The sequence below is a fragment of the Hyla sarda genome, chromosome 8 (genome assembly GCF_029499605.1).
Source record: "Hyla sarda isolate aHylSar1 chromosome 8, aHylSar1.hap1, whole genome shotgun sequence".
Lineage (NCBI taxonomy): Eukaryota > Metazoa > Chordata > Amphibia > Anura > Hylidae > Hyla > Hyla sarda.
The window spans coordinates 38,954,228-38,969,705 of NC_079196.1; the positions used below are offsets into that span (position 1 = coordinate 38,954,228).

At 41.4% G+C, this 15,478-nt stretch overlaps 1 protein-coding gene across 9 annotated transcripts in view; it reads right to left on the bottom strand.

The window, feature by feature from the left end:
* The window catches only part of CCDC148 (coiled-coil domain containing 148), a 250,848-nt gene that overhangs the window by 93,329 nt on the left and 142,041 nt on the right, over positions 1 to 15,478 (bottom strand). For all 9 annotated transcript variants that reach the window (XM_056535045.1, XM_056535041.1, XM_056535046.1 and 6 more), the window contains 2 exons: positions 14,622 to 14,725; positions 12,357 to 12,439 (listed from right to left, as the gene is read on the bottom strand). In XM_056535045.1, the coding sequence (XP_056391020.1) occupies positions 12,357 to 12,439; positions 14,622 to 14,725 (187 nt within the window). The remainder of the gene's footprint in view (positions 1 to 12,356; positions 12,440 to 14,621; positions 14,726 to 15,478) is intronic.

Sequence of the window (15,478 nt, forward strand, 5' to 3'; positions counted from 1 at the left end):
GTAGAGATAAGGTTACAGTTGACCATAGAACAGTCTCTGGAAAGGAGAGATGGGGAGGAGTATACTGCTGAAGAGTGGCTCTAGTAGGTGGTTTACTTTGTGAGTGTTTGTGTTAGTTCATCATTTGAGCTGGTCTCACCCCTTCCCCTCCTCTCTTTATAGACTTTTCTGGACAGCTGTACATTGTGTTGAACCTTACTTAACCCCCTGAAACTTAAGCATACCATGTTAAATAGATCATGAAACTTGTTTAGAAAAACTATTTTAATATATCTAAACTCATATGTTTCATATATAAAATTACAAGACACAAAAATAACTTGGCAGAAAAAAAGCAAGTAAATAGAGTAATGGGATATTATGTGGTAGGGGAACTCCTTTAGTGTTCATTCTGGGTACAGTAAGAACTCATCATGACATTGATTTGGTCGTAGTACCAGTGGTATGCCCATTTCTTTGGGCATACCACTGGTACTACATGTCCCAGGAGCTGTTTTTCAGCACCATAATGGTAGGTTGCATGTGATGCATATGCTACTGTGAGCTACCTGCGAGATCTAAACATGCTACCATGGTCTGCACCATTCCCAGACTTGTCTAACATCGATCGTCTGGGTTAGCAATTTCAAAGGGAGCTGCCACCAGAAGACCCTGACGATTTGCATGAGCAAGTGCATTCAGCATGGCAGAACATTCCTCAGACAACCGTCAATACCCTCACTGATAGCATGCCGAGGAGTGTAAGTGCATGTATTTTAACATGTAGCTCTCATATTTGATACTGAATAATTGGAGTTGTTTTCAATACTTTCTTTCAATCCTGTGATTTTCATATTTTAAATCTCTTCCATCTTGGTGTTGCAATTTCAATGTGTACATTTTCAGTAAAAGAAAGGTAAGTGGCACCGATACCTCCAACAGGCAGCTCCCAAAGGTGGGCAATAGACAGACACTGCAGGTAACCAGGTAAATTCCAGCCGCGGTGGTGCTGGGACAATATGATAATAGATATTGTCACGATTCGGCTGGCTGGAGGTGGATCCTCTGTGCCAGAGAGGGATTGGCGTGGACCGTGTTGGTGGACCGGTTCTAAGTTGCTACTGGTTTTCACCAGAGCCCGCCGCAAAGCGGGATGGTCTTGCAGCGGCGGTAGCAACCAGGTCGTATCCACCAGCAACGGCTCAACCTCTCTGACTGCTGAGATAAGCGCGGTACAAGGGAGTAGACAAAAGCAAGGTCGGACGTAGCAGAAGGTCAGGGCAGGCAGCAAGGATCGTAGTCAGGGGCAACGGCAGGAGGTCTGGAACACAGGCTAGGAACACACAAGGAAACGCTTTCACTGGCACAATGGCAACAAGATCCGGCAAGGGAGTGCAGGGGAAGTGAGGTATAAATAGGGAAGTGCACAGGTGAAGGTACTGATTAAAACCCATGCGCCAATCAGTGGCGCACCGGCCCTTTAAATCGCAAAGACTCGGCGCGCGCGCGCGCCCTAGGGAGCGGGGCCGCGCACGCCGGGACAGCACAGACAGGGAACAAGTCTGGTAAGCGGGTCGGGATGCGCATCGCGAGCGGGCGTGTCCCGCATCGCGAATCGCATCCCGGCTGGGAACATTATCGCAGCGCACCCGGTCAGCAGGTCTGCAGCGAATGGGAGAACGCTGTGAGCGCTCCGGGGAGGAGCGGGGACCCGGAGCGCTCGGCGTAACAGATATCAATAAAAGTACTATTGAGAACTAGACAGGCGTCCTGCACTCACTACATAGATACTGGTCACTCGGCTCCCATCTCAGGCTGCTCCTCTGGATCGGCTGACAAGGTAGCGTGGGGTGCTCAGAGGTGACTGCCGGCGGTTTCACACATAAGATTGCACTTCTTCCAGCCGTAGGCGAGCCGAGTGACCAGTATCTATGTGGTGAGTGCAGGACGCCTGTCTAGTTCTCAATAGTACTTTTATTGTTTTAATTTTGTTTACACTGAGGAATTGACAAGGAATTTACTTGCATAATTCTGCGCCAGTATTCAGCTCCAATTTCATCTTAAGTAAAAGTTCCATTGACTTTTAAGATATGTTCGCCACTCTGTTGACACTGAGGAATTTCTGCAGATGAAACTCCGACACATATTTGTTTTCCGTCATGAGGCTGAACATGTTTAATCTTCTGGTGGAATCCATGGGTAAAAGCCCAATGAAGTCAATGGGACTTTATTTTTCCTGACTAAGTTTGGAATGGAATTCATGCAGAACTGAGATGGAAATGACACAGAATTTTCACGCAGATCACACCCAAAAGTGGCGGAACATCCTCCATAGCATTTTCTGATCCTCCTCCTGATTTCCTTTTTTAAATGTTGTCTCAAGTTTGCAATTCCGCGCCAAGCAAAAGATGGGGGATTTGCTGAATGTTTCCAACTGAAATGATTATTTGTCAATTCCTCAGTGTGAACATATCCTTAAGGAGTATGTTCTAATAGGGCCTTTGGGCAGGGGTTGTTTTCATGTGATGACCTTATTAATGTAATTTAATAGTGAGAGTTTATAATAATATATAATTCTAGTTTATAATAAATATATAATTCTAATTTAATTCATAAAACGTCCTGTCATTCTTGACAAACTTTAAATTTTCATGATCTTTTTCCCTTGATGAGAATCGAACATACAATTAACAGAATTAAAAGACTACATAGCCAAAGAATACGTTTCTAGTAACTGCTGGATCGGCATTCATGGCTCCGGCGTGCTGACACCTGTGCTGTGTTAACATGGTGTTTCCTTCTTCCCTTTAGTCCATGTTTTATTAATGCGGCGGCTCGGTGCTCCCATGTATTACTGTCAATTTGTTTTGCTGATGTCATTCCAAAGTCTCCTACGTCTGCTCCTTGGATGTTTCCCTTCTTCTATTCAATGTTTGTCAGATATTATTTACTGCTGATCTTATTTGCATGGTTAGCAGTAGCTAATGTATATGTCTACTCTATTCTGTTGTTGGGAAGTTGATTCTGTACAATGTGAAGCGGCAGATAAAATGTGGACCGAATACATGATTATGTATTTATATTTCTTCTACAGTTCATTTTGAGGTTTTAGCCTAAAAATTAGTACAAGTACTAATAATTATACATAGGTGATTTTTTATCCCCAATTGCTTTTTTGCACCTTAAAAATACAGAGATTTTTGTTTGCATTACTGCACTGAAGGTATATATATATATATATATATATATATATATATATATATATTATTTTATAATTTCTTTATGAAATATTTTTACATAATTAATAGAAAAGCAAGTTTTGTTCTTCTCTTATTTTTTTCTTGATAACATTTCATAAAACTTTCTTTTTACATTGCCGTAGTTCCACTTTGGGACTGTACCATGTGATTGCTGATATAATAAACTGTAATATTTCCTCTAGAAGGGCCTATTATTGTACTAAGATGGAAGACCTAGAGGGCCATTTTTAGGCTCCTGGCTGCCATATAAAATACAGCAACACCTCAGGAATGCTTTATAGGGAAAAGAGGGGTGATGGATTTATCCCCTCAACCTCTTATGTAACCTTTTAGATGCTGTGGTCACTATTGACTGTGGCATCTAAGTGGTTAAATAGCTGGGAGTGGAGTTATTTTTAATCCTAGCCATTAAAGCAGAGCAGGAGCTGTAATATACAGCTGAAACTCACTGTCAAAAGTGCAGGCTCAGTTTCCCAGCCCACGCCATTGTTGTTGCATATGTGCACAGCAGGTTGTGCAAACTCCTTAGTGGTATACAGTCATGGGCGTAAATGTTGGCACCCCTAAAATTTTTCAAGAAAATTAAGAATTTCTCACAAAAAAGCATTGCAGTAACACATGTTTTGCTATACACATGTTTATTCCCTTTGTGTGTATTAAAACTAAACCAAAAAAGGGAGGAAAAAAAGCTAATTGGACATAATGTCACCAAACTCCAAAAATGGTCTGGACAAAATTATTTGCACCCTTAACTTAATATTTGGTTGCACACCCTTTGGAAAAAATAATTGAAATCAGTCGCTTCCTATAACCATCAATAAGCTTCTTACACCTCTCAGCCGGAATGTTGGACGACTCTTCCTTTGCAAACTGCTCCAGGTCTCTCTTATTGGAAGGGCGCCTTTTCCCAACAACAATTTTAAGATCTCTCCACAGGCGTTCAATGGGATTTAGATCTGGACTCATTGCTGGCCACTTCAGAACTCTCCAGTGCTTTGTTGCCATCCATTTCTGGGTGCTTTTTGATGAATTTTTGGGGTCATTGTCCTACTGGAAGACCCAAGATCTCAGACGCAAACCCAGCTTTCTGACACTGGGCTGTACAGTGCGACCCAAAATCCGTTGGTAATCCTCAGATTTCATGATGCCCTGCACACATTCAAGGCACCCAGTGCCAGAGGCAGCAAAGCAACCCCAAAACATAATTGAACCTCCACCATATTTCACTGTAGGTACTGTGTTATTTTCTTTCTGTCTCATCTGTCCACAAGACATTTTCCCAGAATGATTTTGGCTTTCTTATGTCTCTGTGTCAGCAGTGGGGTCCTCCTGGGTCTCCTTCCATAGCGTTTCATTTCATTTAAATGTCGACGGATAGTTTGCAATGACACTGATGCTCCCTGAGTCTGCAGGACAGCTTGAATATCTGTGGAACTTGTTTGGGGCTGCTTATCCACCATCAGGACTATCCTGCGTTGACACCTTTCATCAATTTTTCTCTTCCGTCCACGCCCAGGGAGATTAGCTACAGTGCCATGGGTTGCAAACTTCTTGATAATGTTGCGCACTGTGGACAAAGGCAAATCTAGATCTCTGGAGATGGACTTGTAAGCTTGAGATTGTTGATATTTTTCCACAATTTCGGTTCTCAAGTCCTCAGACAGTTCTCTTCTCCTCTTTCTGTTGTCCATGCTTAGTGTGGCACACACAGACACACAACGCAAAGACTAAGTGAACATCTCTCCTTTTTATCTGCTTTCAGGTGTGATTTTTATATTGCCTACACCTGTTACTTGCCCCAGGTGAGTTTAAAGGAGCATCACATACTTGAAACAATCTGATTTTTCCACAATTTTGAAAGGGTGCCAATAATTTTGCCCAGACCATTTTTTGGAGTTTGGTGTCCAATTTGCTTTTTTCCCTTCCTTTTTTGGTTTAGTTCCAATACACACAAAGAGGATAAACATGTGTATAGCAAAACATGTGTTACTGCATAATTTCAGGGGTGCCAACATTTACGGCCATAACTGCACATGTATGCTACAGCCAATTTCACTGGGCACTTATAGGAATCAGTATGTTTTTAAGTATGGGAGGAAACCGGAGCAACCAGGGGTAACCCACACAGACACAAACATACAATAGATCATACAAACTCTATGCAGATGTTTTCCTTGGTCACATTTGAAATAAAGAGCTAGCTGTGCAGAATGACAATGCTAACCACTGAGCCACTTTCTTAGCCGCTTCATTATTTTAACTCACACAGCTTGACAACTACTGATATATAAGCAGGCACAAAGAATGCATTTCCACAGTTTACATTCCTTTCTCACATTGTACACCTGATACAATGCCTTTTATGTAAGATACATCACTGTTAGATCCCTTACATCATCTTCCATTCCTCTTCTCACTGATTCTAACCTTCCGTTTTATCTGGCGGCAGCATTACAATCCCAATTTCCTTACCAGCCGCTTATCTGTCACTTGTAACGCCCACTCCCTCATCACAGAACAGTTTGTGTACAATGTACGTTCGGTTCCCACAGCTTCATTATATCTTATTTCACAGTATATATTCTGAGCAGACATTATTGTGATGTACCACATTGAATATGTATATTGTGTAATAGCGGGCCATTCACAAATCTGTCCTTTCTTATTCATATGACTTAAGCATAGGCCTGCTTAACCAAAACATGGAGGACACGTAGTTCCTAGTGATGACCATTGGGATTGTTTTGACTATGTCCACATAATATATCCTTCCTTGTCCCATAGCGTATGCTTATGACTCCTTGAGTGCTCTAACATCACCTGTTTAGCAACTGCAGTTTTGCTGTTGCCTGGCCCTGACTATACCTAATCCGACTGAAATTTGCCTTTGTTTCTTCTCTGCTGTTTGCCTTCAAATACGTACACAATTAATGTCTACATCCTTATAATAGACAGTAACCACTGGTCTACATCCATAAAGCAAAATCTAAGAATGCCCCTAGGTTTTTGTAAGTCAACTGGCTACAGAAAGCTAAACAGATTTGTAAATTACTTCTATTAATTTTTTTTTAATCCTTTCAGTACTTATTAGCAGCTGTATACTACAGAGGAAATTCTTTTCTTTTTTAGATTTCTTTTCTGTCTGTCCACAGTGCTCTCAGCTGACACCTCTGTCCATGTCAGGAGCTGTCCAGAGCAGGAGAAAATCCCCATAGCAAACCTCTCCTGCTCTGGACAGTTCCTGACACGGACAGAGGTGTCAGCTGAGAGCACTGTGGACAGACAGAAAGGAAATTGTGAAAGAAAAGAATTTCCTCTGTAGTATACAGCTGCTAATAAGTACTGGAAGGATTAAGATTTTTTAATAGAAGTAATTTACAAATCTGTTTAACTTTCTGGCACTAATTCATTTAAAAAATATATATATGTTTTCCACCGGAGTACCTCTTTAAATGGGTATGGCCCTTGAAGGAGTTAAAGTAAATATCTGCTATTTGGTGCAATGTTAGGTTGAACATTCTGAGCCGATTCATTTTGTAATATATTTTACTAAGAAAGGAAGAAAGTCCAGCACAGAAGCTCTCCTTGTATCACTGGGGTCCTAGGTTCAAGTACCACCAAGGACAACAACTGTAAAGGAGTTTGTGTTTTCTCCCTGTGTTCGTGTGAATCTCCTTCAGGTACTCTGATGTTCTTCCACAATCCAAAACATACCAATAGGTGAATTTGGAATTTAGATTGTAAACCTCAATGGGAACAGGAACTGATCTGAGTGATGCCAAGCTCTGTACAGCGCTGTGGAATATGTTAGAGCTATATAAATTAAAGGAATTATTATTATTAGGTTTTTACTGAAACACTTCAAAAACACAGGAGCTTGCAGAGAAGCTGACGCGTTTCAAGCTTTACAAGAGTTCCTTAGCATAGTTTCTAGGACTAAGGGCTTTTTGAAAAGTTTGATACCCGTCAGATTCTCTGCATGCTCCTGGGTTTTGGAGTTTTTTTTTAAGTGTTCCAATTACCGTATTTTTCACCGTATAAGACGCACTTTTTCTTCCCCAAAAATGGGGGGAAAAAGTCGGTGCGTCTTATACGGCGTATACACCCCTATCGCGGCGGTCCCTGCGGCCATCAACGGCCGGGACCCGCGGCTAATACAGGACATGACCGATCGCGGTGATGCCCTGTATTAACCCTTCAGACGCGGCGATCAAAGCTGACCGTCTGAAGGGAAAGTGACACTAACCCGGCTGTTCAGTCGGGCTGTTCGGGACCACCGCGATTTCACCACGGCGGTCTCGAACAGCCCAACTGAATAGCCGGGTTAGTGCTTACAGGACACCGGGAGGGACCTTACCTGCCTCCTCGGTGTCTTCTCCGTTCAGGGATCCCCTGTATGGCCGGCGCTCTCCTTCCTCATCATCACGTCGGGGTGCGTAACGACGTGATAACAGCGACGGAGAGCAAGGATACTCGGCCGGCAGCAGAGACGTTCCGGAGCGACGGGGACACGGCGACATCGATGGAGCGATATCCAGGGCAGCGGTGACGGGTCCGGAGCGGCGGGGACACGTGAGTATTACCTCCTATACCAGTGGTCTTCAACCTGCGGACCTCCAGATGTTGCAAAACTACAACTCCCAGCATGCCCGGACAGCCAACGGCTGTTCGGGCATGCTGGGAGTTGTAGTTTTGCAACATCTGGAGGTCCGCAGTTTGAAGACCACTATTGGGTTCAAAATCTTTAATTTTTTAGATTTGGCATCTAAAAATAGGGTGCGTCTTATACGCCGGTGCGTCCTATAGGGCGAAAAATACGGTAATACGTAGATTTTACTGAGATTTCCTGTGCTGAACATTCTTACTTTCCTCTATTCTGTTTTCATAGGTAAACTGAATCCACCTGGCTTTTTTTGGAACAGTGTACCTTTATAAGTGTTAATCCACATTTTTTATATAAAGCTTTAAATCACCTGTTTATCTTTACATAACTGTGTGCACTTTGACTTTTATTTGGGGGGGGGGGGGGTCTGATGAAGGCTCCAAATCTGGCTTTAGTGTATTACTTTTAGGCTGCCTGTCAGTTTCACTGCTATACAGCACAAGTATCACAGCATATCACATGAGCGATCAGATGATCTCATGTTCAAAAAAGTTGATAAATAAAATATAGAATTCAAGTAAATTAAAAAAAAAATTGCCATCAGTATTGACGCATCAATAAAGAACTCAACTATAAAAATAATTATTTCAGTTCATGCCCCCTTCCCCTCTGAAGAATGGAATAAAAAGTGCTCAAAAAGTTGTAGCTAATATGGTACCAATAAAAACTGTAACTCGCCTTGCAAAAGTAGGACTTTTTACAACTTCATTAACAGAAAAATAAAAAGTTATGGGCCTCAGAATATGCAGACAAAAAACAGTGTTTTAATTGTGTAGAGAAAAACATTAGAAACATACATTTTTTACTGACCCGCTGTCAACATGTCACTGCATGGAAATGCAGTAAAACAAATGCTATAAAAAATTTTTAAAAACTCTATAAAAGACTTTTCGATACATAATAGGTGTCACAAATACTGTCATTAAACATACAACTTGTCTTGCAAAAATACAAGTCCTTTTACCACAGAAGTAAAAAGCTATGGCTCTCAGAAGGCTGAGGTGACAAAAAAAAATGCTACATCACCAATTCTGGCTGCAATGCCAAAGGGTTAAGCGCCATTATATCTAAAGAATATTTATTTCTTTATGGTTCTCTGGAATACAGCGGCTGGGGACCCCCACTATCTCGCATTCAGCACTCACCTCTGAGTCTGCCAAGTCACGACTAGGGGGCCGCCCCCGCAATGCAAGTCTATAGCGGCCATCACACCCCCTCCCATAGACTTGCATTGTGGGGGCGTGACGTCACACAGGGGCACAGTCGTGACGTCACGATACTCCGGCCCATAGTCGTGACCCGGCAGACTCCGAGGCTTCAGCGCTGCGTGCAGCTCCCAGAGGTGGGTGCTGCATGTGAGATAGCAGGGGTCCCCAGCGACGGGATTCCAGCAATCAGACATCTTATCCCCTATCCTTTGGATAGGGGATAAGATGTCTTAGGGCCGGAGTACCCCTTTAAAAGTTCATATGCTTCTACTGCATCGCATTACTGAGTGTTCTCTTTTATGTGACCTGATATAACACAGCGTTGCTGTCATCAAGTGGACAAACAAGAACAGTAAACAGGATGTAAAAAAATGGGCTTTACGATTCTGCATTCAGTTCCCCAGAAACAACAGACAAGTTTATTCTATTTCTAGTCCTTTCAACATTTTATTCATACCAGAACCTATGGACAGTTAAATAACGTGTTCAGTAGCATTCTATACGGATCTCTGACCAGCAATGACCGTAGTTGCATATTATAATTATGAAATGTTATAAATGTTCTCTTACAATTTTCTTTACATAGGAAATATGTTACCAACTGATTTTACTATTTGTGTTTTTTTTTATTTATTTATGGAAAAGTTTATAGACATTCTCTGTGACCTGTGCAAAGGTCAGTGTGAAGGGAGGGGGAGGAGGAAGGCTGTAACCATCACATACTGTGAATGGTCGGATTCTGTCTCATGTATATATTGGTTGTCACCTTTCATTGTAATCCTGTCTGTGATAAAAAATAGACTCCTGAAACATTTTCTGTACAGAACAGGAAGTATCTGCTTCTTATTAGACCGGGTGGTCAGAAAGAAAACTGAAAAATTGTTTAAGGATAATTTAATAATATAGTTAGTAAAATGGAAAATAAAAAAAATAAAAAAAAAAACACCAAGAATTCTTAAAAATATGTTTAACCTAGTATCATTTTTGCATTTTCATTTTTTCTTCCTCGCTTTTTAAGAGCCACAACTTTAATTTTTTCATCTATAGACCCATATCAGCGCTTGTTTTTTTTGTTTTTTTTTGGCACAACCACATGAAATCTAAAGTGGCACCTTTTATTTTACCATAAAATGTAAAGTGAAATAAAATAATTATTTGTGGGGGGGAAATTTTGCTAATTTTGAGGGGTTTTGTTTTATGCAGTGCACTGAATGATAAAAATGACATGTTCTCTTTATTCTGTAAGTCACTGCAATTAAAATGATACCCAATTTATATCGTTTTTCTACTACTGTACTACTTAAAAAAAAAAAAAGCTGAACTTTTCTTCAACAAAATCAGTATGATTAAAATTGTCATATTCTGACCACTATTATTTTTTAATATACAAGTGTTTAAGTGCTTATTTTTTGATGTGATGTAGTTTTTATCATTACCATTTTTATTTAGATGAGATTTATAGATGAGATTTATTGATCACTATATGTTTACACAATTCACAAGGATCATAAATATTGTATTTTCATAGTTTGGACAATTCTACACATGGCGATACCAATTATGTGTTTATATTTATTTATTTTTCATTTCTTGTAAAATAGTAAAAGAAGGGTGATGATTAGATTCAAACAAGCTAAGTTGGTAACAGAGAAACGTCCACAGTCCGGAAAAATCCGGAGTTTTCTGAAACTGGAGACGCAGCTCCCGCATAGAATGCGGGTGCTGCAGGGATATCACGGGGGGGGGGGGGGCGATCAGGCATCTTATCCCCTATCCTTTGGATAGGGGATAAAATGTTTTTGCCTGGAATACCCCTTTAAAGGGGTACTCCGCCCCTAGACATCTTATCCCCTATCCAAAGGATAGGGGATAAGATGTCAGATCGCCGGGGTCCCGCTGCTTGGGACCCCCTGGATCTACCATGCAGCACCCACCTGTAACGGCTTCCGGAACCACTGGAGGTCCTCAGGCTGAGTCCATCTCGACCACCGGGACGGAAGATCGTGACGTCACAACTCCACCCCCCGTGTGACGTCACACCCCGCCCCTTAATGCAAGTCTATGGGAGGGGGCACAGTAGTGTGTGTGGCCTCTACGTGCCCGTATGACCTCCCAACAACACCTGGGCATGCTCCTGATGAGGTGGCGGATGGTCTCCTGAGGGATGTCCTCCCAGACCTGGACTAAAGCATCTGCCAACTCCTGGACAGTCTGTGGTGCAACGTGGCATTGGTGGATGGAGCGAGACATAATGTCCCAGATGTGTTCAATCGGATTCAGGTCTGGGGAAGAGGCAGGCCAGTCCATAGCATCAATGCCTTCCTCTTGCAGGAACTGCTTTCACACTCCAGCCACATGAGGTCTAGCATTTTCTTGCATTATGAGGAACTCAGGGCCAACCGCACCAGCATATGGTCTCACAAGGGGTCTGAGGATCTCTTCTCGGTACCTAATGACAGTCAGGCTACCTCTGGCAAGCACAAGGAGGGCTGTGTGGCCCCCCCAAAGAAATGCAACCCCACACCATTACTGACCCACCACCAAACCGGTCATGCTGGAAGATGTTGCAGGCAGCAGAATGTTCTCCACGGCGTCTCCAGACTCTGTCACGTCTGTCACATGTGCTCATTGTGAACCTGCTTTCATCTGTGAAGAGCACAGGGCGCCAGTGGCGAATTTGCCAATCTTGGTGTTCTCTAGGAAATGCCAGACGTCCTGCATGGTGTTGGGCTGTAAGCACAACCCCCACCTGTGGATGTCTGGCCCTCATACCACCCTCACAGCCTCCTCCACGTTTCCCGATGTACTGGCCTGTCTCCTGGTAGCGCCTCCATGCTCTGGACACTACGCTGACCGACACAGCAAACCTTCTTGCCACAGTTCACATTGATGTGCATTCTGGAAGAGCTGAACTACCTGAGCCAGTTGTGTGGGTTGTAGACTCCATCTCATGCTACCACTAGAGTGAAAGCACCGCCAGCATACAAAAGTGACCAAAACATCACCCATGAAGCATAGGAACTGAGAATTGGTCTGTGGTCACCAACTGCAGAACCACTCCTTTAATGGGGTGTCTTGCTAATTGCCTATCATTTCCACCTGTTGTCTGTTCCATTTGCACAATAGCATGTGAAATTGATTGTCAATCAGTGCTGCTTCCATTGTGTTGCATAAGAGTTCTCTTTATTTTTTTGAGCAGTGTATAAAGAGTCAACACTATACGTCATAGAGCTATAAAATACTTACCAAAATCTGCCATCTCAGCAAAGAACTCGGACGTTTTTCTTTTATCTTCTAGAAAGTCTTGTAATTGTAACTCTACTTTATCTCTGTAATAAGATGAGAAAAAAAAGATGTAAAAATATTATTGAATTAATGATTTGTATCTAGAGCTTTAGTTTCCCTATGGCAGAGTTTACCAACCAGTTTGCCTCCATCTATTGCAAAACTACAACTCCCAGCATGCCTGGACAGCCAAAGGCTGTCCAGGAATGCTGGGAATTGTAACTTTGCAATAGCTGGAGGCACCCTGGTTGGGAAAGACTGATCTATGTGTATGCTTTTTAAATATGGGATTGTCATCACAAGAGAAGCAACACAGATCAGTCTACCAAGAAGCAGTTTCCCTAACTACCCACAAGCCTGTATTTTTTCTATATGTGTTTCTAAGTGTTTCACATTTTTCAATGGGAACTTATCCATCACATTTCGGAGGCTAAATATCCAACACCCAGGTAGATAAATAAATATAATATTTCAGAATTAATTTTCATTTTTTTCTGGTATCTCTTTAGACCAATAAAAGGTTCTTTGTTTCTCTTTCTATATAAGCAATGATGTGGACCAGAGCTGTATATAATCCTTTCGTGGCTTAGAACCCTGACCCTGATTCTCTGCGATGCCAAGAGTCTAGGACATATAGCAACAATTTTACTTTCTTGAACACTTCTTTTTAATACCTTTTATTCGGATTACACAGTCATTTTGCCCTAGACGTGTGTGTGGATTCACTGCTGGCTTCATGTTGAATCAAATAAATAAATAAATAAATAAATGTAAATCTGGCAGTAATTCCTTCTTTTATTAAATGCATTATAAAATATAGCATGCAGCAGGTAATGCCGTACAAGAAAAGCCAACACATTTCACATATGGTTGTTCTTAGTCATGGTTTTGCCATAAATAAGACCAATCGCTTTTACTATGCATGATGTGTTGTTGTAAACACACAGTAAGCAGCACACACTGTACAGCTCTTTTCTTTCAAACAAGATCTTTCCCCCAGCAATAAATCAAACTATGCTCTGAATGGCAGCAGTCAGTTATTAGATCTATAGCAGGCAAACAGAAGTGTTATGTGCTGAGGAGATGCTGGGCTTCTCTGCCAGCAAGATTCTCACACAGGGAGGGGAGGTGTTGCTGTGAAGCCAGGCAGAAATAACATGGTGTTTGTCTTCAAGGAGGGTGGGGCTAGTTTCAGTGAGAGCTTTGCACACAGACAAGCAGGATCAGATTATGATGTCTTTCTCTCCCTCCCTGCATGTAAGTGATATCTGAAAGAGGGAATCTGCTCTATATAGCTAATGAATGATATGTAGACAAAAAAATAAAAAAATAAAATAAAAAGGTTGGTGAGAGGAAAAGGATGGGCTATGAGTTTAGTTTCCCAGAGTACCCCTTGAAGATTTTTTAATAGAAGTAATAATATATAATATACTTACAAATCAGTTCAACTTTCTGGCACCACTTGATTTGAAAAAAAATGTTCCGAACGCTTAGAGCCGGCGCCGGGAGCTCGTGATGTCATAGCTCTGCCCCTCGTGATGTCATAGCTCTGCCCCTCATGATGTCACACCCCGCCCCCTCAATGCCAGTCTATGAAAGGGGGAGTGACAGCCCCCTTCCATAGACTTGCATTGAGGGGGTGGGGCGTGACATCATGATGGGGCAAGGCTATGACGTCACGAGCTCCCAACGCAGGCTCTAATCATTCGGAACATTTAGTTCCTAACGCTGAGCAGCGGAGTACCCCTTTAAGGTAAATTTTGCTAGGATCCATTATTTTGCTTACTATTACATTAGTCCTACTACAAAAAGGGGGGAGGCTCCTGCTGCAGCCAGCTTAGATACATAGATAAGACTTCTTTTCATATTGCTCTGTTATAATAAGAAAAAATAAGATAACAGAAAAAGGAAAAGATGAAGGAAAGAGATATTTTTTGTGCATTTTCTATAAGTGTTTCTTTAAGACACTGTATTAGTTCCTCCTGCTGTGAACCCATCTCATATTTGAAAAAGTAAGGAAAGTATGAAAGGGAATATGGAACTAAAATACTCTTGTGTGAAAAACCCATTATGAAGACTCTCATCATAAGAATGGTATTGGATCTATAAACTAAACAATCACATCTCATACAGCCAAAACAAACCAGAGATCTGGAACACAGGAACCGAACAAATGACACGTCCAGTGGTCAGCTGCACTACAATTATAGGTTTCTGCTTTCTTACCTACTTTCGCTCAGTCGCTTGTTCTCTTTCCACCACACCTGTAAGTGCTGCTTCAATAGCATTTGTTCTTTTGTTATTTTAGACGCATGCTGAATTTTCTTGACCTAGTTGAAAGTAAAAAAAAATTGTAAAGAAACGTAAAAAAACAACGACTGGTAAATCTTTTACAAAGGTATCTACAGGCACATGGCAGTGAAAGTGGTTAACTGGAGATACTATTGATGAGAACATGGTGCATATTCAATTGTTTAAGCATCTGCACCAATTTTATCGTTTATAATAAATTACAAGAGGCTTTCATAGTGCCTATCCAGACATATTGTTTGAAAGAACAAAGGGACAACGCACAAACTCCAACATATGTATGAATGTAAGATACAGGAGAAAAAAAAACATTAATAATATATCATGTTTGTTATAACACTGAATTATATTTTGTAATACTTGGAATGAGTTTATCTATGAAATCTTAAACAGATGCAGGCAATTTTGGCATATGCCTCTAGATATTTTGCTGCCATTTAGGATAAACACAACATAGACACTTAAAGAGGTTTACAGGATTAACAAATAAGGCTGTTTTCTTTAAAATGCAGTGGAACACCTGTCCATGGTTTGCTTGTGGCATTACAGCTCAGTCTCATTCACTTTAAAGGGGTACTCCACTGGAAAAACTTTTTATTTAAATTTTTTTAATCAACTGGTGCCAGAAAGTTAAACAGATTTGTAAATTACTTCTATTAAAATATATTAATCCTTCCAGAACTTATCAGCTGCTGTTATGATCCACAGGAAGTTCTTTTCTTTTTGATTTTCCTTTCTGCCTGACCACAGTGCTCTCTGCTGACACCTCTGTC